The sequence below is a fragment of the Mytilus galloprovincialis genome, chromosome 5 (genome assembly GCF_965363235.1).
Source record: "Mytilus galloprovincialis chromosome 5, xbMytGall1.hap1.1, whole genome shotgun sequence".
NCBI lineage: Eukaryota > Metazoa > Mollusca > Bivalvia > Mytilida > Mytilidae > Mytilus > Mytilus galloprovincialis.
In genome coordinates, this window is record NC_134842.1 from 19,555,318 (window position 1) to 19,581,740 (window position 26,423).

Consider the following 26,423-nt stretch of genomic DNA (forward strand, 5'->3'; position numbering starts at 1 on the left):
AGAGGCTCCTGACTTGGGACAGGCGCAAAAAATGCGGCAGGGTTAAACATGTTTGTGAGATCTCAACCCTCCCCCTATACCTCTAACCAATGTAGAAAAGTAAACGCATAACAATGCGCACATTAAAATTCAGTTCAAGTGAAGTCCGAGTCTGATGTCAGAAGATGTAACCAAAGAAAAAAAACAAAATGACAATAATACATAAATAACAACAGACTACTAGCAGTTAACTGACATGCCAGCTCCAGACTTCAATTAAACTGACTGAAAGATTATGATTTCATCATATGAACATCAGGCACAAACCTTTCCGTTAGGGGTTTAGTATCATACCATCATAACATATATGAGAAGAACATAACCCGTGTCATGCCAACAACTGTTTTTAGAATAAATGTGTTTAGTTTCGATGCAAAGACCTTATCAGTGACTCAATATTAACGCCAAAATATGCAATCTTTAATGACTTGACAACAGTATCGTAATTATATCCCTTCTTAATAAGTCTATTCAAAGGTTTTGTAAGTTTCTGAGGTGAATACTGACACCTTTGTGCTTTATAAAGAATATTTCCATAAAAAATTGGATGTGAAATACCTGAACGTATTAGAAGTCTGCATGTAGAGCTATATTTACGAATGATGTCTTTATACCGATGATAAAATTTAGTAAATGTTTTGACTAGTTTGTGATATCGAAAACCCTGGTGTAATAATTTTTCAGTAATACATAAATTTCTCTCGTTAAAATCTAAAACATTGTTACATACACGAGCGAATCGTACAAGTTGAGATATATAAACACTGTAAGATGGTGACAAGGGAACGTCACCATCTAAAAACGGAAGAATAACTGTATGTGAAAGACTTTTTGCGAAATTTGCGAAATAAAATGTCCGAATATAGTGTTGACACCAAAACTGCTACGTTTCTGAACAGTTTGTTAGAAGTTGTTCGCGATCTTCAGCATTCGAGAAGTTTAAAAAGCAAATTGAGAAGATAGCTGTTATTCAATGCACAGTTAACACACTTGCCCATAGAGTTGATGATATAGAAAATAATTTAGAGTATGTGATGAATAAGAGCACTGAAATGGAAAGGAGCGTTGAAAACATGGGTCACCTAATGCACAAAGTGGTAGATAGGTGTAAAGAAAACATTTCAAACATTACAAATTTGAAAAATGCAGAATTGCAACATAAAGATGATGTTATCGAGCTAAAGTGGCGTTCTATGAAAACCAACCTAATATTTACTGGAATTCAATTTCACAAAGAAAAAGAAAACACAGAAGAGACACTTAATTTGTTTATCAAACAAAAGTTAAACATTGACAAAAAAATAAACTTTGTCACAGTTCACAGATTTGGGAAAAGAGGTCGCAGAGGTAATTGTCAGATTTTGGCAAAATTTATTTCAACAAAGGACAAAGAAATTGTATTGAAAAATGGAAACAATTTAAAGGGGACACATTTTCGGAGTGCAAGAACAATTTCCAAATGAAATAGAAGAAAAACGAAAAATATTATAACTGATGGCAAAACAGGCAAGAAGGGAAAAAAAGAAAGTACTGTTGGTTAGAGACAAGCTGTATATCGTTGGTAATCTGTTCAAACCGAATACTGAAATATGTAGAAACGAAAAACTACAATAAGCATATGCCGATAGTAACATGTATCGGCAAAATATACCACAAAAATACTGTAACAAAAGATCAACACTTAGTCATGAAGCTGAATCTTCACACCACTAAACTAACATGTGTTGTACATGAAAGCAAGTTGCTCTTTTCAAATGTGAAAAGGGAACATTATTTCGTCAAAATATTATTTTGCTATCAAACTTTATATTTTAAAGACAATCCGGTACATATTTTAATATTTCTATGTAAACCTCTTGTTTGTTGTGACAGAGGGTAAAAATTGTTTTCTGTATACCATTGTATTTTCATAGGTTATTGGAATAAACTCGTGTACAATCACTTACTGACCAAAATGTGAAATAAAAAGAAACTTTCAGAGTACCAAATACGTCATACCTATGTATGTAGAACATCTGGAAACTAACTAGTCCTTTTCTTTATTTTTATAGTCTATTTGTCTACAGAGATGTTTCCATGTCAGTGATAAAGGGTGAGCAAAAGAAGTATTTCAATATAGTTACAAAACAAGGTCAAGGATTGATGACAGAAATTCTGAAATGATTTTGTTTACATTTTTTAAATAGGGCATATAATGTACTAAAAATATAAATCTTTTGTTCAATTAAAAAACGTATTTGCACATTTGTCCAATATATAGATGATAAAATTACTGAAATATTAGAAGTTTTTGTAATGATTGTAGTTTCTATGTTAAATTCAGAATGGATTATAGATACATTGAAAATTATATAGATCTTTTTTGTTACATGTTTAATATCAGTTCATTTAAAAGTTGGTTAGTGCCGACTGCGTATATTTATCAATTAGATTTTGCCTTTAGGTGTGACTGTCATGTATTAACAAAAAGGGGGAGAAGATGAGAAGATACATTTATAAGGGAAACAAAAAATGACAACACCATGGCCGAAACATAGACAAACGGACACTCAGAAGTCTGTAAACACTACCAAATATACTAAAGACTTAGCAGGACAAAATTTACCAAAAACCTAATGAGCTAATTAAAGAATGTCAACATGGTTCAAAGAATTGAGAAATAAAATGCTTCATATCTTGTTTCAGATTGCAATGGTTGTTTGAGAATTGTAAGCAGATAGAAAATGTCAATTTACAAGGAAACAATAATATCTCTGGTAATGTAAGTAATACACAACAACTCTGGAATGTCTTGGTATACTATATTAATGCTTATTTTCTCCAGTTGTTAATTTTTGTGATTCAATATATAAAATTTCCCTACTTCGATTAAATTTGTGAAATGAAACCCCAATGTTATTTATTTGTAGCAAAATTAAAATGAAAACATGACTTTTCAAATTTCAATTACAGTGTTTTCAGAAGATTGGTGATTACTGTAAAGTGTTAAACTTATCAGACTGCAGCAAGGTAATTATGCATGAAACTTCAGGTAATTCAACCTTCTCCTATAATTTTTCAAGGAATAATAGTAAGTTCCAATTTATGGTTTAGCTCCAAAATTTCAAATTTCAAAACAAAAAATTCCCTAAAATATTTCACAATATCACACTCAATGTATATTAGAATTTGCAAGATTAAGTTTCATTTTCTACAACTTAATTGCACTTAGTCTTTATGGATTTATCAAGGACCTAAGGAGACAAGTGAAAATGCCTTTTGCAGTGGTGATACTTGTCTCATTGACAATCATGTTACATCTTTTTTTTATATTGCCTAGATTTTTGAAACATTGAGATAACCAGGATAATCATTCATTAAATGAATAATTACGTATGTTATTTAATAATGAAAATGGTAGGTATTTGACCAGAAAAATAGTGTGTTCTAGGTTTCTTTAAAGATATGATATAACTGTTTTTCATTTGTGCAAAACTGCAGTTTACAAAATATGAAGAAATGTAATATCCTCCAGTAAAAAAAATCATGATCAGTAAAGGGATAAAAGAGAACTTAATGCCTATCAATCTGAGATTCCATAGAATATTTGCACTTGTTCTATGTAGTCAGTGAGTATAAAAGTAGGTAAAAATAAGAACTTTAATTGATTGTGATTATGTTATTTTTGTTTTAGTTGACAGACACTGGAGTATTGAAAATATGTCGCCATTGTAAACAGCTCAGAGAATTGTCAATCAGTAATTGTCAATTACTCACAGATAAAAGTTTGGAGAAAATTTCTGAGGTATGATCTGTAATAAGAGGAAATAGTTATGAGAGATGTATATATCAGGAATTCTTAGAACTGATAAAAAGGAGATATGGTCTCAAAAAAAATCTGACCATTACAAACATGAAATTTAGTAGGATTGGTCCATCAGATTTTTAATTTACAGTTTTGTATGCCCCACCTAAGATAGTAGAGGGGCATTATGTTTTCTGGTCTGTGCATCCATTCTTTTAGAAAAACGTCAGAGGGAATTCCCCAGTTTTGATAAATGCGAGAGTTCTCTGAATTCGATAATTCTATTTCTGTCATGTCAGAACTGAATTGGAGTTTTTCTATATGTTACCGTTATGAAACTGATATTTGATACTGTACTCTCATAAAGAAATGGAGAACCATCTAGGTTGTTTAATTATCATTTAATAAATGTTCTTGTTCCAAATCGCAAGTCACAGGTTTGTTTATGTATTAATGTGCATGCATATAGTTTTCTTGATTTCAAGGGGTATCAGATTGAATGGTTGCTCTGGATTCCCTACTTCATTGATTAATTTGAAACTCATGGGATCCTTTCTATGTTTGTCTGCTATTGAGGTTATTGTTGTTGCATAATTTTAAATCATATGCATCATTTAAATTAAAATAAATGTAGTCCATATCGTAAAGATGTACCTATAACACCCCTTCAGCGGAAATGGAGTTTTCCATATTATCGTTTCGAGTTGTCTCCCTTCCAGAAGTATTGAAATACAATACGACTGGTCAAGAAAAATTAACTTGTTAGATGTCGATAAACATCATATTATATTAAGAACGATCACAATTTAAACAGAGGAGTGTGTATGGAAAGGAGTCGTGCCCACTGACCCAAAGGAAATTAATATTTAAAGAGTTAGAAATGGGGTTCCTCCTAGAATTAACGGTGATAACATACGAAGTGAAATACCTTTTCTCACTCTCAATGACTGCTGTGGAAAGTAAACTTGGAATTGATAGTACAAAAATAAAACACAATAAGTACATTGCTCATACACTTGTATCTGGGATTGGCTATTTTTAAAGTTGAGTTACACTATTCAGATTATTACATTTTGCATGTGCAGTTGAATTAGTTTTGAAAATAATACTATCCAGCTGTACCAGGGTTGCCAAAAATGTGTGAGACTCATGTTCATGCTTTTTTGCAGCAGTATCCTTGGATCTATTTTTTCCTCTTTGATCTTTTCAATTTTGGCCAAATCTCACGTATTTGCCTAATAAAAAGTTGGCAGAACTGCTATACATGTGTCAATGAAAACTATGGCAATTGAATCCCTCAGAGCATTCTGCTCTTTGATTTATGAAGTTGACGTCATATCAACTTGAAACTTAGTACACTTGTTCCCTATGATATGATCTTTCTAATTTTAATTCCAAATTAAAGTTTTGACCCCAATTTCACGGTCCACTGAACATAGAAAATGATAGTGCGAGTGGGGCATCCGTGTACTATGGACACATTCTTATTTTAAAACTTTCAATTTGATGACAGGATAACTTTTATTAATGTATTTTAAATACCGGTAAAAGATAAAACATAATTGTCATAAAAGAAATCTTGTCCTGAACATGCATGAAATATTTGCCACTGAACATAATGCAACAAACAAAATCAAATTATAAGGAATCTGCTTCAAGTTAATTGCTCTGAATGCATTTTTCTCTGCTGAGTTTAGACAGGCATTTAAAAAATATGTGTAGGGACTGAACTCCTTATTGTAGCACTCAAAACCTTCTCTTTTTAATCTTGAACAAAAGAATAACAAAAGTCTTTTTATCAATTTGTTTCAGTGAAATATATTTTAGCTAAATTAACAGAATTCTTGTCAAAATTCAATTATTCTGCATATGTTCTTCAGTATAATCACAGTTTTTTGTATTCCAGAGTTTAACAAATATAGCCACCATCTACATAGAAAAGACATTTGCCAATGGTATGTATAAATTGAAAACTACGTTCAAACCTGTGATAAAAACTGCAATTTTTATAAGTTTGCATGTAAAACAAATTTCGTTGTAGAAGGGTCTAAATACAGCACAAACAACATTTTCCAAAAGACCAAAATAGTGAAAAAATATATTTTAACCAAAACGCATTTGACTAACAGGACGAACAACTGATGTTCTTAAACTCTGCTGACTGCCATTGGCGATTTCCAAATAAATTGATAACAAGATGTAACAAAATGGATCTTAATATAAATTTAATACTTAACAGAAAACATTAAACTTATGGCAAAGATGTTACACCACAAACATGAGGGGCAAAAAATGTACACCAGATCGGGATGTCGACAATAAATGTCTCTTCAGTGATGTTAGGGATCGAAACGGTATTTGGAAGGCCATATCATTTACCTTATGTAGGATAGACTCTTGAATTTTTAAGAGTCAAAATAGGATGAACGGATCATATAAAGCGCAGGGGAAATATGATACAAGTCCAAACAAAAAATTGAATTACACAATACATTCTGCTTTTTGCATTTACATTAAACATTAAAGTTCTGTAACAAAGGGGCTGCTGGCTCAGTCAATACGCCTTGTTACGGGGTCATAATTTTATGCGAAAAATCATTAGAAAAACGTTTACACCAATGACAGGAACTAGTTGTTGCAGTTATCAAAGATCAAACAGATTCACTTTTGATTATCATTTAATTCCAAGTCCAAGAAATAAACATAGGACAATGTCAATATCAAATGTACGACTCCTAACTGTAACTATCTCGACTCTCTGTTCTTACTCTTTATCCACACTATTTCTATTCTCTACTGTTTTACATTTATTTTCACACAATATTTATACTATCAATCAGACAATACTTCATTTGTAACAATACTCAAATTAATATGACATTTCATAACACCTAGCAATAAGTAACAGTTTTCACATAATTAATATAAAAGATAATTATAAGTCCTCATATATTATAATCCAATTAACACATATTCTCTTATATGCCTAATTCTCTCACATTAATTCTCAATCTGTCACAAATCCTTAAATATCAAATGTCACTAATTAACTCACATTTTGTTTTGACATGTAAATTATTAAATTTGTAAAAACAGTATTTTTGTAAAAGTCCAATTTTTGAATAAAATAATAAATTAAAATATAAGTCCAAATTAGCCTTATGACATATGGCTCCTCCTCCACTAAACACGTCCTCGTGTTTATAAAAGTTAGTAAAATCTTCCTCCATGTTCTTTTCTATCATGTCTATTGTTTCGCCGATGGTTAAAATGTCCTTGATGATACTCATCTTGTTGTTGAGTCCATTGTTGCGGTTGTGGCATACAATGTTGTGGTTGTTGATTCCATTGTTGCTGTTGTTGAATCAACTTTAGCTGGTTTTGGAGCTGTTGTTGTTGCTGGTACCGTTTTATCACTAAATCTTGTTGTTCATTTTTCTTTTTCAATTGCTCTATTTCTTCTTTCCAATTTTTTAGTGATTCTGTATATTGCTGGCCTACTGTTCTCTGCAATTGCTCATAATCAAATGCTAAATTCACATACTTTGGATGGTTTGCAACAATTTCCTCATAATCTTCATCAAATTTACACTTAACTAAGTGATGCTGTCTTCTTTCCTTATTGCACGCTTCCATGATACTCAAATTTTCACTTTTTAAAAATTCATTCCTCCAATGCAGATTAAACATATCTAGATCTTCTGGTGTGGCTTTAAACTTTTCTAATTCCTCTTGTAATTCCTTAATTTGTATAACATGTGAATCTAAACTTGTCTTGATTGATTTTAGCTCTTCTTTCAAATCACTTATTTCTTCATCTTTCTTGCTATGTTGAAATTTAAAGTTTCCACTGTTAATATTTTTCTCTTTTAATTTTTCTTTAATTCTTTTCAATTCGACTTTAACTGAATACGTTGTGTCCAAAGCACTTACAAAAGCTGTATTTCTGGTGTTTGTAAATGGTAATTCCAGCATTTGTCGTTTTCTGTCAAAATGTTCATTGAATCTGGATCGGTCCCTGTCTGCTCTTTTCTTACTTTTCACTTTGATGTCATTACACTTCTGATGTCCTTTTACTTCCACTGATGGTTTATGAATGTTACACATTCTTGCATAATGTCCCTTTTCTCCACATTTATAACAATTTTTGAAAGTAGCAAAACATAATCTGCTATGCCCAATTCCACATTTACCACATACTGGTCTTTGACTTCGAAAGTTCGATAATCTCCATTGTGGTCTTAAATTAAATTCCATATTGTCAATTGTTGCTTTTAAAGGGGAAACACTCACTTGTTGCAGTAAAAGGTATCTGGTATCTTTGTTGAGATGATAAGTCAACTTGCCCGGGTCCTCCACCATATGTAACAAAGGGGCTGCTGGCTCAGTCAATACGCCTTGTTACGGGGTCATAATTTTATGCGAAAAATCATTAGAAAAACGTTTACACCAATGACAGGAACTAGTTGTTGCAGTTATCAAAGATCAAACAGATTCACTTTTGATTATCATTTAATTCCAAGTCCAAGAAATAAACATAGGACAATGTCAATATCAAATGTACGACTCCTAACTGTAACTATCTCGACTCTCTGTTCTTACTCTTTATCCACACTATTTCTATTCTCTACTGTTTTACATTTATTTTCACACAATATTTATACTATCAATCAGACAATACTTCATTTGTAACAATACTCAAATTAATATGACATTTCATAACACCTAGCAATAAGTAACAGTTTTCACATAATTAATATAAAAGATAATTATAAGTCCTCATATATTATAATCCAATTAACACATATTCTCTTATATGCCTAATTCTCTCACATTAATTCTCAATCTGTCACAAATCCTTAAATATCAAATGTCACTAATTAACTCACATTTTGTTTTGACATGTAAATTATTAAATTTGTAAAAACAGTATTTTTGTAAAAGTCCAATTTTTGAATAAAATAATAAATTAAAATATAAGTCCAAATTAGCCTTATGACAGTTCTCTCTGACTTAATGTTTAGTAGCTCATAAATGGTAAGAGGAATAGTAGAATATAGTATGCTAAGAAAATAAGAAAAGTATATACTATACAGGTTTGGTTTTATCTCATTATTCAAGGTCATACATGCTTTTATGTCATGGCTCTGGTGGATAGTTATTTATTTGGAATCACATGTCACATCTCCTTATTTTTATATAGTTTTCCCTACAGAAGATAATCTTTAGTGAAATAAAATTGAGAAAGGAAATGGTGAATATGTCAAAGCGACAACCACCCGACCATAGAGCAAACAACAGCCGAAGGCAACCAATGGGTCTTCAATGTAGCGAGGATTCCCGCACCCGTAGGTGTCCTTCAGCTGGCCCCTAAAATATGCATAATAGTACAGTGATAATGGACGTCATACTAAACTCCGAATTATACACAAGAAACTAAAATTTAAAATCATACAAGACTAACAAAGGCCAGAGGCTCCTGACTTGGGACAGGCGCAAAATTGCGGCGGGGTTAAACATGTTTATGAGATCTCAACCCTCCCCCTATACCTCTAGCCAATGTAGAAAAGTAAAAGAATAACAATACGCACATTAAAATTCAGTTCAAGAGAAGTCCGAGTCTGATGTCAAAAGATGTAACAAAAGAAAATAAATAAAATGACAATAATACATAAATAACAACAGACTACTAGCAGTTAACTGACAAGCCAGCTCCAGACCTCAATTAAACTGATTGAAAGATTATGTCTTCATCATATGAATATCAGGTACAATCCCTCCCGTTAGGGGTTTAGTATCATACTATCATAAAATATATGAGAAGAACATAACCCGTGTCATGCCAACAACTGTTTTTTCAGAAATAAATGTGTTTAGTTCCGATGCAAAGACCCTATCAGTGAATCAATGTTAAAGCCAAAATATGCAATCTTTAATGACCTGACAACAGTATCGTAACTATATCCCCTTTTAATAAGTCTATTTAAAGGTTTTGTTAGTTTCTGAGGAGAATACTGACATTTTTGTGCTTTATAAAGAATATTTCCATAAAATTTTGGATGTGAAATACCTGAACGTATAAGATGTCTGCATGTTGAGTTATATTTACGAATTATTTCCTTATACCGGTGATAAAATTTAGTAAATGTTTTGACCAGTTTGTGATATCGAAAACCCTGGTGTAATAATTTTTCAGTAATACATAAATTTCTCTCGCTAAAATCTAATACATTGTTACATACACGAGCGAATCGTACAAGTTGAGATATATAAACACCATAAGATGGTGACAAGGGAACGTCACCATCTAAAAATGGATAATTAACAATAGGAAATGAAAAATCATCTCTTTTATCATAAATTTTTGTATTAAGCTTCCCGTTTATGATATAGATATCAAGATCGAGGAAAGGGCAGTGGTCATTGTTATCATTAGCTTTATTTAAAGTAAGTTCTACAGGATAAATTTCTTTAGTATACATACTGAAGTCGTCATTATTTAGAGCCAATATATCATCCAAATATCTAAAAGTATTGTTAAATTTTTGTATCAAATGTTGTTTTGATGGGTCTTTGCTAATTTTAGTCATAAATTGTAACTCATAACAATACAAAAACAGGTCCGCAATAAGTGGTGCACAGTTAGTCCCCATTGGAATTCCAATAACTTGACGATATACGGAATCTCCAAAGCGAACAAAAATGTTATCAAGTAAAAATTCAAGTGCATAAATAGTATCAAAGCATGTCCAATTGACATAGTTCTTTTGTTTATTGCTACTAAAAAATGATCTAAAAGAGTTTGAACATATGTACTCGCATTCCGACTTTTTAAATGCCCAGTTAATTAGGGATGTGAATTTTTTCTTAATAAGAATATGAGGTAAAGTGGTATATAGGGTAGAAAAATCAAAACTTTGAACAGATTCAAAATCACCAATATATGCATGCAATTTATCAAGTACTTCCAACGAGTTTTTGACACTCCAAAAGTAATTAATTCCACTATTTTCAAAGGCCTTATTTGAACAATTTATTATCAGGTTTTTTATTGTACCAAGTGTACTAGTAAGTAAAACAGACAATTTAGTAGTTGAACAATGGCTGGAAGATGAAATAAATCTATATTTGTAAGGTTTTTTGTGCAGCTTCGGAAGCCAGTACATAGTTGGGACTTTCATTGTGTTTGGTTCTGCTTGTAAAGAAGTAGCTAAAAGTTTATGTTTGTTACAGATGTCGTTTTCTGAAAATGAAGTCAGTTGGAATGTTGGTGAATTCGTGATTTCCTTTTGCAGAACCTCTATATAAAATTTACGTCAAACAATAATGATATTATTAGCAGCTTTATCAGCCGGGACAAAAACAAATTCCTTGGCTAGTTCTGTTAGTTTATTTTTGATACGCGAAATAGGGTTTTTATAGTTTTTGTTGAGGGTAAAATGTTCTTTAAAATGTTGTATTCGAATATCAACTATCTTCATTACTGAATTAAAAAAAGAGTCCAAAGATTTTTTGTCAGCTTTTTCCCGTTTTACCCATTTCAAACAGTAGGCGCGGAGTGAGTCGTTGATGATATTACGACACTCATTCCAGTTAATAGTTGACGGGGGACGATATTTAGGTCCTTTACTGAGGAATGATTTTAACTCTCGGTCGCGAACGATGTTAAGGTCTCCTGTTATAACATGGGAAATTGGTCCATAGGTGTATTCTGAATTACTGCAATTACACGACATAGGTGTATTTTCAGTGATATTTACATCTTTACACAATTGGCTATAATTAAACACATATTTTCGGGTAGATTTCTTGTAAATATAACAAATGAGAGGGAGTTCAGTATTATCAAAATATCCAGGAATTTGGTCTTTAACAGAATGGTCGTTAAAAATACCGGCAATATTTACAAAATCAAAACCTTTATTGACATACTTTATTTTAATAAAATGTTTTTTATGATCTTCAGGGCGATCAATTTTTGGAAACAGTTTAGAATAACAATATGCCATTATAATTTGGACAATTTCATACTTAGGACTGTAATATGAAATTGTGTTGCAATCCTCTAAAATTTTATTTAATTTATTTATAGGTAAAGAACAAAGCTTGGTTAACAGATAATGTCTGCCGTTGTTTTTTGAAATGGAAATTAGGTCCGAAATATTTGTATGGTTGGTCCTAAATTTTCTTTGATTGCGATTTTTTCTGCGTCCATGAGAACGATTTTTACGAACAGTTTTAGAAACTATATCCAAAATGTTAACAGAATCGGTTCTTGATATATTGCCAATTCCCATGATATTATCATTAAGACCGAGAGGGTAGACTGTCTGTAATTTTTTAATCCAATTTAATTCATTTATTTTTCGTGATCGTACAAACTTGGAATGAGATTCACCAGGCTGCTTATTTACTACTTCTAAAGGTTGAACTGTTAAATATTTAATAGGATGACTGTGCTTCTTAAGATGTTGATAAATGATACTTTTGAATTTATTGGGTCTTTTAAAACGATACAGGTGTTCTTGCGTGCGTTTAGATAAATATCGCCCAGTTTCACCTACGTACTGAATACCGCATCCCGGTTTGTTTCATGTGAGTAAATAAATAATACTGTTTGTTTTTCAAGTAATATCAGTTTCAAAATTTAGAGAAAATGTGCGACCATTAAATGTGGACCTTACTGTATTGTTGGTGGAAAGACGGGGACACGTAAGTCATTTTTTGGCATGACACTTATCGATAGAAGGGTAACCACGATTTTTATTGTTAAAAACGTTAGCTATGGTAGTATTTTTAGATAAGCGATTCTGAAGATTGAGACGTGTAGATACCCTTTGAACGAGTTTAGTATTTAATATTTTTCCATTTCTAAGCTTCATATTTGTTTTTTGGTATGTAGATTTATTACAAAGGAGCAAAGACTGGCGTCCAGAATATGAACCATCACACAGTAGATTAAATTGTGTAAAAATGATAAAACTGTTCGGCTCAAGACGTCAAATGCTTATTGTCATAAGTTACCCGACAAATTTAACAAAAGATAGGGTATATCAAGGTAGCGACTGACGTCTGATTAAATAGATGAATGGGGCTGAATATTAAAATACTACTTTTTGATAGATATTCCTAAAGTAATGAACATAGAGAAGTTCTCGCTCGGACACACACTCCATAATCTAGTATAATATAAGAGCATACACCTTAAGCACGGGGAGGCACTCTACTGTCTCCACACGGCACTAAAAAGTATAGTGAAAGTATAGTTTAAGCTGTCATTTCCATATTTGTCATTTTATGTATGCACTTTACTGTAGCAAACATTCGCAGCAGGTAATGGTTTCAGCTAAGCGATTTTAGTTGAATGATAATAAACATTTATTCTTTCAGTATCTAGAGACGGACTGATAAAGATTGCCAAACTTTCTAAATTGGTAGGTATAGTCTAGAAATAGAAATTAATTTCTAATTTTACTTTTATTATATAATTAGAAGTAGTATTTTTGTATGATGGTTTAGACATAGTTTTAGCAGCTTAGAATAAAACCTCTATACATTAATGAACTTGATAAAGCACCTCGTCCCTTATTTTCATAAAGACAGAGCCTCAGCCTGACTCCTCAATCTATTTCCAATATTTATTTAAGGCACTTAATATCATTACTTAATCATACTTATGCATTTTCAATACATAAAATGTACAAGTTTTATACTTGAAAAACTGATTTTATTTTTCGTGACACCATGCATTTTATAAAAAACTTCAATACTGTGTAACAACCTAAATGTAAAGCAAATGATACAATTTTTGTTCGTATGTACACCACAAAGTGGAAAGCCAAAAAATGTTTGAAATATCAATACCAAATTGTCCAGCAGTCTACAATATATAAAAAAAAAAGATGCCTGGAAAATAAACACATTTCCAGTTGTGATTTGCGTTTTCTTATTTCAGAGAGATATACACATGTCACAGAATTTAGTAGTAAATGATGACTTACTATCAGCCATAGCCATTGGTTGTCCATTTCTAGAGTAAGTTTGGGAAATACATTATTCATCAAGATGGGCACTTTATAACATAAATTAGAAGCCATTTATGAAATTAAAATGAACAGAATGTCTCACATGTCTTTTGGTATCAAATATTACTATAGGTTTCAGGAGATTATCCTACCAGTAATAAAAAGATCGTATTTTCCTGCAAAAATGGAAATAGGTATTAAGCAATTAATTTAATTTTAAATGGTTTAAAAGCTAAAGAAAGACAAACAATACCATGGTCAAATTAAAACTATGAAAGGAAAAGACCACAACACACTAAACTAAATATTACAAACTGCTGCCATGCATTATGCATCTCAAAGTTGAGTAAAATATCGCTTCAGGAAATTTTGAATATCATTTATTTCAGTATGTTAGATATCAGCTAAAGATACTAAATTATCTTATTTACTTTTTATTCCAGGACATCATTATTTTGACAGAGATATGAAAGTTTAAATATTTTGAACCTGATTCTATAGTTTTTTCAATGAAGTATTAGCTTGTGCAATACTGATGTATCTAGCTTTGGGGTAAAAGATTTGGATTCTTTTTTATGCCCAACCGACGATAGTAGAGGGGCATTATGTTTTCTGGTCTGTATGTCCATTTGTCTGTCTGTGTGTTCCTTCGTTCGTTCGTCCGTCTGTTCATTAGTTCTTCCGTCAGTGTGTTTGTTTGTCTGTCCCGCTTCAGGTTAAAAGTTTTTGGTCAAGGTAGTTTATGATGAAGCTGCAGTCTAATCAACTTGAAACTTAGCACACATGTTCCTTATGATATGGTCTTTCTAACTTTCAAGCCAAATTAGACTTTTGACCACAATTTCATGGTCCACTGAACATAGAAAATGGAAGTGCCAGTTTCAGGTTAAAGTTTTTGGTTAAGGTAGTTTTTAATGAAGTTGGAAGTCCAATCAACTTGAAACTTAGTACACATGTTCCCTATGGTAGGATCTTTCTAATTTTAATGCCAAATTTTATTTTTTACCAATTTCACGGTCCTTTGAACATGGAAAATGATAGTGGGACATCTGTGTACTTTGGACACATTCTTTATTTTTTTTTTATCTTAGTTTAGATTAAACTGTTGAATGATAGCTGTTTGCATTGCAGTTGTGAGAATATTTTGTGATTTTGTCATTTATTTCAGAACATTAGATATCAGCAGTTGTCATAGAGATGTGACAGGAGTAGGCGTGAAGGCTTTGGATTTCTGTTCTAGTCTTACATCACTAGATATTAGTTATCTTTACAAGGTTAGTATGTCATATATACCAGTTGTTGTCACTGTGTTTGTCACATGTAGCTTTTTTTATCATGACTGACTCAAGATTTCTGATCAATTATCTATGGCCTATAACAACGAATTTAACCCATACCGCATAGTGAACTAACATAGGTTCCAACAAGAATGTGTCCATAGTACACGGATGCCCCACTTGCACTATCATTTAATATGTTCAGTGGACCGTGAAATTGGGGTCAATACTTTAATTTGGCATTAAAATTAGTAAGATCATATCATAGGGAACATGAGTATTAAGTTTCAAGTTGATTGGACTTCAACTTCATCAAAAACTACCTTGATCAAAATATTTAACCAAAACTTTAACCTGAGCTTCATACTATCTTTTTCTTTGTTCAGTGGACCGTGATATTGGGGTCAAAACTTTAATTTGGCATTACAATTAGAAAGATCTTATCATGGGGAACATCTGTACTAAGTTTCAAGTTGATTGGACTTCAACTTCATCAAAAACTACCTTGACCAAAAACTTTAACCTGAAGCAGGACGAACAGACGCACGGAGGAATGAACGGACGGACAGATGAACGGACGCACAGACCAGAAAACATAATACCCCTCTACTATCGTAGGTGGGGCATAAAAATTACAAATGTAAAACAATTTAAAGGAGACAACCACTGAATTACAGGATCCGGACTTAGGACAGGCACACTAAGCATGTGGCAGGGGTAAACTAGTGACTCACAGTGACTTTGAGACGAAGAACAGCAATAAAAGCCCTGTCCCTTTGTTTTTTGTGTGTTTTTTGCTGTGCATGCACTGATTTGTTCATTGATGGATACCCCATATCCTTTGTTTTTCTGTTAAACTAAGTCTTCAATACTTCTAATTTTCATCATTATCTAAATTTCTCTTCATGATAAATACTACTGCTTGTTTTGTAGGTAGATGATGAAAGTATACAAGTTTTATCTAGAAATGGTAGACTGAGATGTCTGACAGCCAGAGCCTGTTCTGGACTGACAGACAGTGGTTAGTATCTAAGAATATCTAACAATAAAGTATTGGAATTTAATTTTGAATGGATATTGTATTAGAGATTTCTGAGATATGGAATAATATGGAGTAAAATTAGAAAAAAGAAAAAAATACACTCAAATTTGTTCCACCTAGCAGAAGTTCCCTTGGAAACTTTGTATATAAACAATGCCATTATATCAGTTCCTGTTTGAACAAATATTCTATACCACTAATTATTCTGTAAGGAACAAATTCTGTAATAGTCATTCAAGTGGAAATAATTCTTCCATTTGAAATTCATACAATGAAAGAGATTCTATTTCATGTCTAAAATGACATCTTTATAAAATTGAGAATAGAAATGGGGAATGGGTCAAAGAGACCACAACCTTACCAAAGAGCAGATACCAGCCGAAGGTCACCAATAGGTCTTCAATGCAGTGAAAGAATCCTGCTACCAGAATTGGGGCTTAGCTGGCCCTTAAATAAAAATGTGTACTAGTTCAGTGAAAATGAATTTCATACTAAACTTCAAAATATAAAAATTAACTTTAAAAAATAAAAAAAATATATATACAAGACTAACAAAGGCCAGATGCTCCTGACTTATTGAAAGTCGTACAATGGACTATAATTGCTTACTACCACTTTAATAATATTAGCACTGGTAGATAGTTGTCCTCATTTGCAATAATACCAATTCTCCTCATTTTTATATTTCAGCATTTGAAGATCTTGCATGCCTTTGTCATAACTTAGAATCCTTGGATGTCAGTGGGTGTCTAGACATTACTAATCATACAGTTACTTCTTTCCTCAAGTCACCAGGTTCTGATCAGGAGAAGACATTATTGCTTTGTATTGGAGGTAAGTCAATTTCAATAGTTGATGTGAAATGTGAATTTATTCAAGAATAGACACCTTCATCATCATGCTTCAATTAAACTGTTTGTATATCCTAAAACTCTTATAGAACACGAGCATAGAAAACAAAAGACTGAGCAACACAAACCCCAGCAAAAACCAAGGGAATTTCTACGTGTAAAGCAAACAAGCTAATAATTGTCATCTATTTGTAGGGACAAGTGTTGTAGAAGAAGATCTTGATATGCATCATCCATATATAACATTCTGTGTTCATGACTTATCTCAGAACTACCTCAGAGCTGATACAGGAATTATTCTACCTGATCCTGGTAAGGTTTGTTTATCTAAATGACTTATCTCAGAACTACCTCAAAGCTGATACAGGAATTATTCTTCCTGATCCAGGTAAGGCTTGTTTATCTACATGACTTACCTCAGAACAACCTCAAAGCTGATACAGGAATTAGTCTACCTGATCCAGGTAAGGCTTGTTTATCTACATGACTTACCTCAGAACAACCTCAAAGCTGATACAGGAATTATTCTATCTGATCCAGGTAAGGCTTGTTTATCTAAATGACTTATCTCAGAACTACCTCAAAGCTGATACAGGAATTATTCTTCCTGATCCCGGTAAGGCCTGTTTATCTACATGACGTATCTCAGAGCTACCTCAGAGCTGATACAGGAATTATTCTACCTGATCCTGGTAAGGTTTGTTTATCTAAATGACTTATCTCAGAACTACCTCAAAGCTGATACAGGAATTATTCTTCCTGATCCAGGTAAGGCTTGTTTATCTACATGACTTACCTCAGAACAACCTCAAAGCTGATACAGGAATTATTCTACCTGATCCAGGTAAGGCTTGTTTATCTACATGACTTACCTCAGAACAACCTCAAAGCTGATACAGGAATTATTCCATATTGGTATTATTTTAGTAGGTTTCTCTATACGAATTGGATTTTGAATAAAAAAGCATATTCACCTGAGAAAGTGTTATTCACCGCGCTTAACGTCACGCGCTTTTACATGCCATGTTATGGTAAAATGTTTCCTGTAAAATTTGTTTTGGTATAATATGTTTGTCATTAAATACATTTTCTTCTCTCGGAATATGGAATAAAACAATTACTGTCTTTTGTTTTGGTAAATATGGGGTTTAATTGACTTTTGAAAAACTGATATTCACTTCGGCCGTCGGCCTCAGTGAATATCAGTTTTTCAAAAGTCAATAAAACCGCATATTTACCTCACCAAAAGACAGTAATTGTATATTATTCTATCTGATCCAGGTAAGGCTTGTTTATCTAAATGACTTATCTCAGAACTACCTCAAAGCTGATACAGGAATTATTCTTTCTGATCCCGGTAAGGCCTGTTTATCTACATGACGTATCTCAGAACTACCTCAAAGCTGATACAGGAATTATTCTTCCTGATCCAGGTAAGGCTTGTTTATCTTCATGACTTATCTCAGAACTACCTCAAAGCTGATACAGGAATTATTCTTCCTGATCCAGGTAAGGCTTGTTTATCTTCATGACTTATCTCAGAACTACCTCAAAGCTGATACAGGAATTATTCTTCCTGATCCAGGTAAGGCTTGTTTATCTACATGACTTATCTCAGAACTACCTTAAAGCTGATACAGGAATTATTCTTCCTGATCCAGGTAAGGCTTGTTTGTCTACATGACTCACCCTGAAATAACCTCGTAGCTTATAGAGGAATATTATTTTCTAAGAAGGTAAATTATTTCTTTGTTATATTGATGAATAATCTCTTTACTTTTTTTCATGGTTTTCATTTGTACAGGTGAACCACAAATTCAGGAGATTACCAAAACCACAAAATCAATTATCCACAAAAATGCAACTTTTCCTCAATCCACAAAAATTGATACCAGTGCCCACAAAAATAAATGAATCCACAGTAGTTGTCTCATTGGCAATCATACCTTATAATTTTATACGACAAGGGAGATAATTTACTCATTCTCATTACCCAGGGGGAGATAATTTTTAAATGACACCCTCTCAAAATTCTGACCTCAATAATTTTAACAACAATGCTGATGTTCTACTTGTTAAGAAAAACATAAAAAAAAAAAGTTTTGCTTTTGAGTTTTTTTTCTTCAAATAACTGTAGAGTTGTTATGCACATGACAAATTGATGATGACATCATAGTATTTTTTTCAACTTTCAATTTAAGACAATAATGACAGAACTTTCAGTATAATAAACTAAATAACACATAGCTGAGCATTTTATCAATCATTATGTTTAAAGGTACTGTCTTTTGTCTCCTCACCATGTTTTTCTGTAAGTATAATTTTTTTATCTTTTTGTAGAAATACATTTAAAGTAGGGAAATTATTAAGATCAAAATTAGTAACACAAAATGATTTTTATTTCACAGAACCAGATACAGACTCAGAAGATGACTCCAACAGTGAAACTAAACCAGTATGTGTATCAGTGGTGGCTGCTGGTGCTGAAATGGACAACGATATGGACAACGGTTGGGAAGAGTCAGAGTACAACATGTATTATAATGACAATGATCTTCTGTATGGAGATGATCCCCTAGAAATGGAACGCTTTGAGTTTTCATGAAAGAATATGAAATGTTTGAGATTTCATGAATGGAATTTGTGGCCCAAAACACAAAAGGAATACCTACAGATAGTTCTATAGATTGAAGTTACAGTCTTCAGTGAAAGTTGTAGTGAGAGTAACTCTTAAATCAAGATTGAATGCAGTTTATGTAAATATTTCGATTGTATTTGAAATTTGAAAACAAAAAGACAGTTTAAAAAGTATGTAGAAAATTAATGAGTTGGACGGATAGTAAAATCACGTATGAACTATAGTCAGAATTACTGGTGAAGAATTTAGAGCTTTTTGAAAATATTATCAAATTGACTGCAGTGCTGGTTAAAATTTCATAACAGCAAAACTGTGTCTTTATGAATACATAATCATTAAATCTTGGAAATGAGATTGTTGTAGTTGTGAATCTCTTTCAAGAAATATTCACACAAATTGCCTCAAATTTCATGTATGATGCTAACATTTGTAGAATAACATGGTTTCAGCATGTTAAAGATTAACTGTGATGAATGAAAAATAGTACAAAGCCAATTTGTTATCAGACCTATTATGCCCTCATCCCTTTACTGCACTTCACATTTCCCTTTCTTCAAGCTTTCCTTCTCCTTTATATAATATTTATTGTATAATAAGTTCCCATTCTTATACTGGTCACTGGACATTATGCATCATGAAAAGTTATTTGGTCGCCAACATTTCCAAAACACAAAAACTAGTAAAATATTTAACTATCATGATCAAATTTTGCTTTGATTCAACTATAAAACTGGAAAATGAAAGAGGTCGTGATGATTTGGAAATAATTAAAAAATTTAAATCATTCTATGAATGTCTCGGCTAAATCAGATGCTTGGGATATGGCCATTCAGATGAGCCTAGGATGAACATCCCAAACATTAAATCAATTGTCTCATTCCATCTGATTTAGCGACAAGACAAAATAAAAATAAGATTTCTATACTGGTTTATTTCAGGATTAAAATTGTACAAAGAATCAAAAATGATTTAACAAATAAAAATAAATATGTAACAAAAGCTTCTAAGTTAAATCTAATCAACTTCTATTCCCCTTCCCCTCAAACTCATGGTTGATATTGTGACCAGATTAAATTAACTTTTGAAAGTTATTTGGAATTATTTCTATAGCTTTGAATGTTTTGATACTTGCCATAGTGTTGAGCTATCAAAAAAATAAAACTTCTTGCATAATATGCTATGATCTATCAATTAATACTTGATAAACTTTTAATAAAAACAGTTAAAATCTTTTAACATGTTTAGGGACGACATCAAAAGTTCAATGAAGGATAAAAAACTTAATTCACATAGTTTTTTTTTCACTGACCCCCCCACCCCCCTCTTAACTTAATTTGGGAAAAATTGATTGACCCATATGGATATATGTAAAAATCAATGTCGGATAACCAAATCTTGCAGCTGTTCAACCCCCCCCCACCCCCAAACTATTTGAATTAAGTTTTTTATCTTACATTGATCTTTTGATGTCGTCCCTTAAGTAAGACATGTATATAGAATTTTCTTACTTATAACTTGTACATGTAATTACTTTTAAATTACTATGATGTTGTCATAAGGCAAGTGTTATTATGGACTCTGCTTTTTGTTGTTTAGAAACAGTTCCAAATACCATATAACTGTATGTAAAACGCGAGTAATGTCCTTACATAACTCAGGCCTTATTGATATCTAGATTCTAGATTCGAAAAAAAAAATCAAAAAATAATTTAATTTGGTCCAAATAAGTTTTATCATATTCATTCTCCTATCACCAGGACAAAGACAAAAGAAAGACATATAAAAATAGACATAGTTAATATAAAAAGCAAAGTTTTATAAAGAAAGAGGTATACAAAATAGCATGTTCCAATAATTCATGGACACTTGCAGAAATATGCTTGTTGTAAACATTGTGCAAGTACTTTTAATTAGCTATAGGCCATTAATAATATGGAAAATTATTAATAACAGATGCCATGGTTTTAACAGTGATCTCTCATTACTGTATAATACTTCCTACAAGTAATGCTGACTATATTTAAGAATTTTCCAACAAATCTTCCAAGATCTGCGAAAATAAATTGATACAAGCAATGAAATTTTTACCATTGAATTTGTAGAAATTTTAATAATATATGTTGGTTTATATATTATTTTTTTTTATAAATAAAAGAGAATTTAAGAGTGAGAAAAGTTGTTTATAAAAATGGCACTATAAAAATATGAAACTTAAAGCTTGTTGAGACGAAAAATAAAATGTTTTGAAAAAGGTAAAGATAATAAGGACACTGTTCCTAGTATTTATATGTTATAACTAATGTTGAAAATCACAACTATAACAACTCCTCCAAGTGTGTCCCCAGATTTTATCTCTACCTTTGCACAAAAAATATCAGCATTAAGCATTAAACTTGCTGACTGTGATTGTAAGCTCTCAAAATTTATCTCTGTAGTATAATGAATATGAAAATTTAAAACTGTGAAGACCTAACACTCACTAAGTGATTCCAAACTGTGAAAAAAGACTGATATTAGACTTCTCTTCATTGTCAAGTGTATTATGCATGATCAAAAGAATATTCTATAAAAATTATAATCTACAAGCCAGCTGAAATTGAGGCTACATGCCAAATATATAATGCACATACAGAGTTTATAGATACATGATTTAAAGTTGTAAAAGGTGGAATTCATTATAATATGTATAGTATAAAGATTTTATTTCCTTCATTAGAACTTTATAAAATCAAACCTATGTATCAGCAAAACATTACTTAAATGTAAAAACAAAAATCCTTAATATAAGTGTGATTACGACCCTGATTGTGACCATGTTTTAACATACAGTTATACATTGTCAAGCATTTCATCATTTCGGTTCTCAATTATCATTTTTCATGTGCAGAAAATCTAAATACAAAAATGTACATGTACATGTAGTAGAAATTTTTTTTGATTGAAGTTTTTGTATATGAGGTTTTTTTTCATTACAAGTGCATTTACCCTCCAAAGTTTCATAACTTGACAAATTTAAATACATATATGGTAATATGAAACAGCACTTAACAATAATGTATAAAAGCTTGCACAGCAATTTTTTAAACGACGAACCACATAACTTTTCAGGGTAAAGAGGTAATATCTTATACTATAGAGACAGAATAATATATTTTGCATTACATAGTAAAATTTGCTAGTTTCTAATTTCTATAGGCAGTTATTGCTAATATCCATTATATCTTAGAGGTGGAAAATGGTCGAATCTTGCTGGCTCTTCGTAGTTAGGTGGGTTATATAAGCCCCATTTTGGTGGTGGTATTTCCATTGGGAATGGTCGAGGGTAAGAGAATGTTCCCATGTAGGCCTTATTGTGTGGCATAGGTCTCTGTACAGCTTTGTGCATGACCTCATTATTGTTAGGGATAAAGTCATCATGTACTCGGCTTGTTGGTTTTGATGGTCTCTCATAATGCCAGTTTATATTTTTGTAATCCACTGAAAAAATAATGAAGAAAATTATATTTTTGTAATCCACTGAAAAAGTAATGAAGAAAATTATATATTTATGTCATAGTGTTTAAAGTTTTTATAAACTAAAATTTGAAACCATGAACATTTCATAAGATAGTCATTACACCAGTAATTCCTCGTTTAAATGGTCTTTTTGACTATATCATTTCCTGAACACAGACACACTATTCTGATCATAATTGGGTTTTATTTATTTTAGTTACTGTCTTATTATTGTATACACCAGTTCTCCTTTTTAATTTATTGGTACATGTATCAAACAATTGTCTGCTTTAAACAGTAGTGATATCTATGGTTGCTGAACATCATAAGATCATAAGTTTGTATTGTTTAATGTTTATCATTTTGTCATTGATATGCCTGTCTGTCTGTCTGTCTGTGTGTTTGTTTTGTTTTGGTTTTGTATTGGTTTGTTTATTTAGTAACAATCCTATTGTTTGGATTTAAAACTAAAAAATTCTTATTCTAATTCTTAAGATCCCAAAGTCAAAATGTTACAATTCTTTTCATTAATAGTCATGATAATAGTACATTTTAGTGTATACCTCTTCTGGTTGTATTAGTTTGCCTGTTGTACCAATCAGGGTGTCGTGAAGTAGATCGTCTGGCATACCAGTCTGGATGTTCAGCACTCCATTTCCTCCAACCAGCCTAAAATTATTTGAACATGGAACTAAGAATAGATTTATTGTTAAGAGTTTTATGTTAAATGTAGCAAACCAGTTTTAAAGGATTTAAGATTATCCCACTGTTCTGATATTTATCTCAAGTAATGGTTTCAAAAACAGCTGTACAATACTATTTTTGTGAAGCAAAAAATCCATAAGATGTCATCATGATTTTTTAAGTATGAACATTGTAACAGTTTTTCTCAATGTCTAATGTCAAATGGTTGCCATAGAAATTGTTAATACATCCGCTTCATTATTGAAGACTTTGGTGGATAGTAAATTGTCTAACTGGAAATCATGCCACATCTCAACTAGTACAATATTAATAGTTCCTTTCTGTGGAACAAAGGAAATCAAATGCTCACCTAAACAGCAAGGTGGCAATGGCACATGATGGATATCATTAATTTAACATATTTAGGTTGTGATATATAATTCAATCTTAAAACTAGTGAACTGAAGCAACCTTTTATATTATTATGTATAATATACAAATGTACATATAACACTAGTACTTGAAACATGCAATGACTAAAGCTACATGTTGAATTATTCCCCCTTCCTGCTTATACTAAGCTTTTCTTTACTTCAATAAATTTGATATAAACAATCAGCATACTGTAAAAAAAAAAGTGATTTCTGTGCTAAATTATGAGCAGTGAAAATACATGCAATATATTTATATATATTGAACATTCTAGAAGCTTAACTTGGCTGTCATTATTATCTTAAACTCATGCTTGTCAATAATTTATTACTGAAAATCAGCCATGTCAATAGTACATACCGAAATTTTCTTCACTGTAAAATAACTATTTCTTAAAATAGATGACATTAACATGGAAATTGAGGACATTACTCAAGAATCCATTTTTTCTGAAATTTCATAGTTCACATTTTCGAACAATTTAAAGTCTTATGTCATGTATGTATATAGTTTTTGATGAATTAAAATTATAGTGTAAAGAAAAATATTGAACCAGTGAAGCATATTAACACTAATCGAATCATCTGTGCACATATTTATACCTTTAATTTGATTTACTGTGAACCCATAACTTATAATAGACAAAAATTATATATATACAATTCCTTAAAAATAAATAACCAACCTAAATTACTCCCAAAGACCTATTACAGAAAATTTAAACATATTGGGAATACTTGGAAGATTCATTTTACATATTATACCACATAAAACTAACTTGACATAATTTATAATCTTTCATACCTGAGCAACATCTGGATGACTACTGTGGTACACAGACCATTCATTTAACTTTGGTTGCCTGAAATTATAGACAAGAAAATAAAATTTCCTCTTCAAATAATATAATTGTCTTTAATTTCTACTCTGTTTTTTCAAGTTGTCTAATAAAACAGATTTTTTTTAATTTATGAATGAGTGGTAAACTTATGATTGTTATTTCTTTTTAACAATACAATGTACTCCTAATCGCCATTTGGAAATCTGCCCTGGTTGACTCGAGAATCTGCCCTGCTTGAACTTGATGTCTGACGATACAACAATCACTTTTCCATTGTCTCACATTGTGATGTCAGATATTTTGTATTATATATAGCGTCAAATTTTTACAGGAACATTTGTGATTTCCAGTAATGGTGGACAAATAAGAGGGTATGAATAAAATCAATGACCTTTACAGTTAGGTCACTGAGGAGTCAAAGACTCAAACGGTGATTTTCGGCTACAGTAAAAGTCAAATTGGTTAAACTGTTACAGTAATTGGTGAAAATACCCTTATCATAATTCGTAAGAGACCTTATAATGAATCGGTTCTGTTGATTTAGGAAAAATTAAGCCCGATTCATCAAAGTCAGTTGATTTTCTTATGGTTTAAAAGAAAGTGTATGTGTTTTATTGTCATGCAATATTTGGACTACTCTGACACTGTACATGCATGTAGCTAGTATAGGGGCATAATACACCTTCTTGCTAATCCCGGCTGACCCGGCCGCTTGAACTTTTGACGCATACAACAATCACTTTTCCATTGTGGTGTCAGATATTTTGTTTTATGACGTCAAACACCTTTAATTATGTGCCGTTCCTTTAGTCCCTTAATTTTTGTCATGCAAGACAGGGACTTTCTATACCAGCCCGTGCAAAACATACAAGTTTTCAACAGAAGAGGTGCGATTTTAAAGATAATAAATCTATTTATAAGTAGTGTTGTCCTAAACACTCTTTTGTTAAAATTGATGCTAAGACCGTATTCTCTGTATGCTTACCATTGCTTAGGGAGTTTGGCAGGCGTTGATAAAAACTGTTGTGCTGCTGCCATCGTATATTATTTGTCCCTTGTGTGACTGAAAAAAATGATATGCCTTTCTCTTTTTAGAGTTTAGAATAAATAAGTTTCGTTGAAATATTTCTTTGTGTTTAAATAATAAGTTGCAGCCCCCCACCCGATAAGTCCTTCAACGTTTCAGAAATCTATTCCTTGAATGTCGTAAGCGATAGTAGCGATCACTTGGCAACGTTTGTAAATAGTTTGCTTGGTAACCGTTTCTCTGTCGCTTAAACCCTTAAGAAAATTCTGTATATTTTTATTTCAAATA

The 26,423-nt window shown here is 31.7% G+C and overlaps 2 protein-coding genes across 4 annotated transcripts in view; one reads left to right on the forward strand and one right to left on the reverse strand.

Annotated features, from left to right (window-relative positions):
• The window catches only part of LOC143075338 (putative RNA-binding protein EEED8.10), a 30,233-nt gene extending 10,223 nt beyond the window's left edge, over positions 1–20,010 (forward strand). The window contains exons 8-19 of one of the 2 annotated variants that reach the window (XM_076250724.1): positions 2,091–2,131; positions 2,725–2,800; positions 2,992–3,048; positions 3,713–3,823; positions 5,730–5,778; positions 13,214–13,257; positions 13,779–13,858; positions 15,017–15,122; positions 16,059–16,146; positions 16,858–17,001; positions 17,214–17,330; positions 19,427–20,010. In XM_076250724.1, coding sequence (XP_076106839.1) covers positions 2,091–2,131; positions 2,725–2,800; positions 2,992–3,048; positions 3,713–3,823; positions 5,730–5,778; positions 13,214–13,257; positions 13,779–13,858; positions 15,017–15,122; positions 16,059–16,146; positions 16,858–17,001; positions 17,214–17,330; positions 19,427–19,623 — 1,110 coding nt within the window. In that variant the 3' untranslated portion in view covers positions 19,624–20,010. The remainder of the gene's footprint in view (positions 1–2,090; positions 2,132–2,724; positions 2,801–2,991; positions 3,049–3,712; positions 3,824–5,729; positions 5,779–13,213; positions 13,258–13,778; positions 13,859–15,016; positions 15,123–16,058; positions 16,147–16,857; positions 17,002–17,213; positions 17,331–19,426) is intronic. The other variant, XM_076250725.1, reaches the window with a different exon arrangement.
• Positions 20,011–20,572: 562 nt separating this feature from the next.
• Positions 20,573–26,352, reverse strand: LOC143075339 (uncharacterized). Of its 2 annotated transcripts, none has more exons than XM_076250726.1 (4): positions 26,094–26,352; positions 25,072–25,129; positions 23,715–23,820; positions 20,573–23,172 (listed from the first exon to the last, which is right to left on the reverse strand). In XM_076250726.1, the coding sequence occupies exons 1-4, from the start codon at positions 26,144–26,146 to the stop codon at positions 22,862–22,864; spliced, it is 528 nt and encodes a 175-aa protein (XP_076106841.1). In that variant the 5' UTR covers positions 26,147–26,352; the 3' UTR covers positions 20,573–22,861. The 2 variants fall into 2 exon arrangements, with proteins under 2 accessions (XP_076106841.1, XP_076106842.1); XM_076250727.1 differs by having other exon boundaries at positions 20,573–23,133; positions 26,094–26,345.
• Between the last annotated feature and the right edge of the window lie 71 nt (positions 26,353–26,423).

Bases quoted from the DNA above. Each gene is read 5' to 3' on its own strand.
- LOC143075339 (XM_076250726.1), bottom strand. From the start codon at position 26,146: ATGGCAGCAGCACAACAGTTTTTATCAACGCCTGCCAAACTCCCTAAG. The intron at 23,821-25,071 runs GTATGAAAGATT...AAATAATTTTAG, and splicing joins GTCATCCAGATGTTGCTCAG to GCTGGTTGGAGGAAATGGAG. The intron at 23,173-23,714 runs GTATACACTAAA...TTACTTTTTCAG, and splicing joins AACTAATACAACCAGAAGAG to TGGATTACAAAAATATAATT.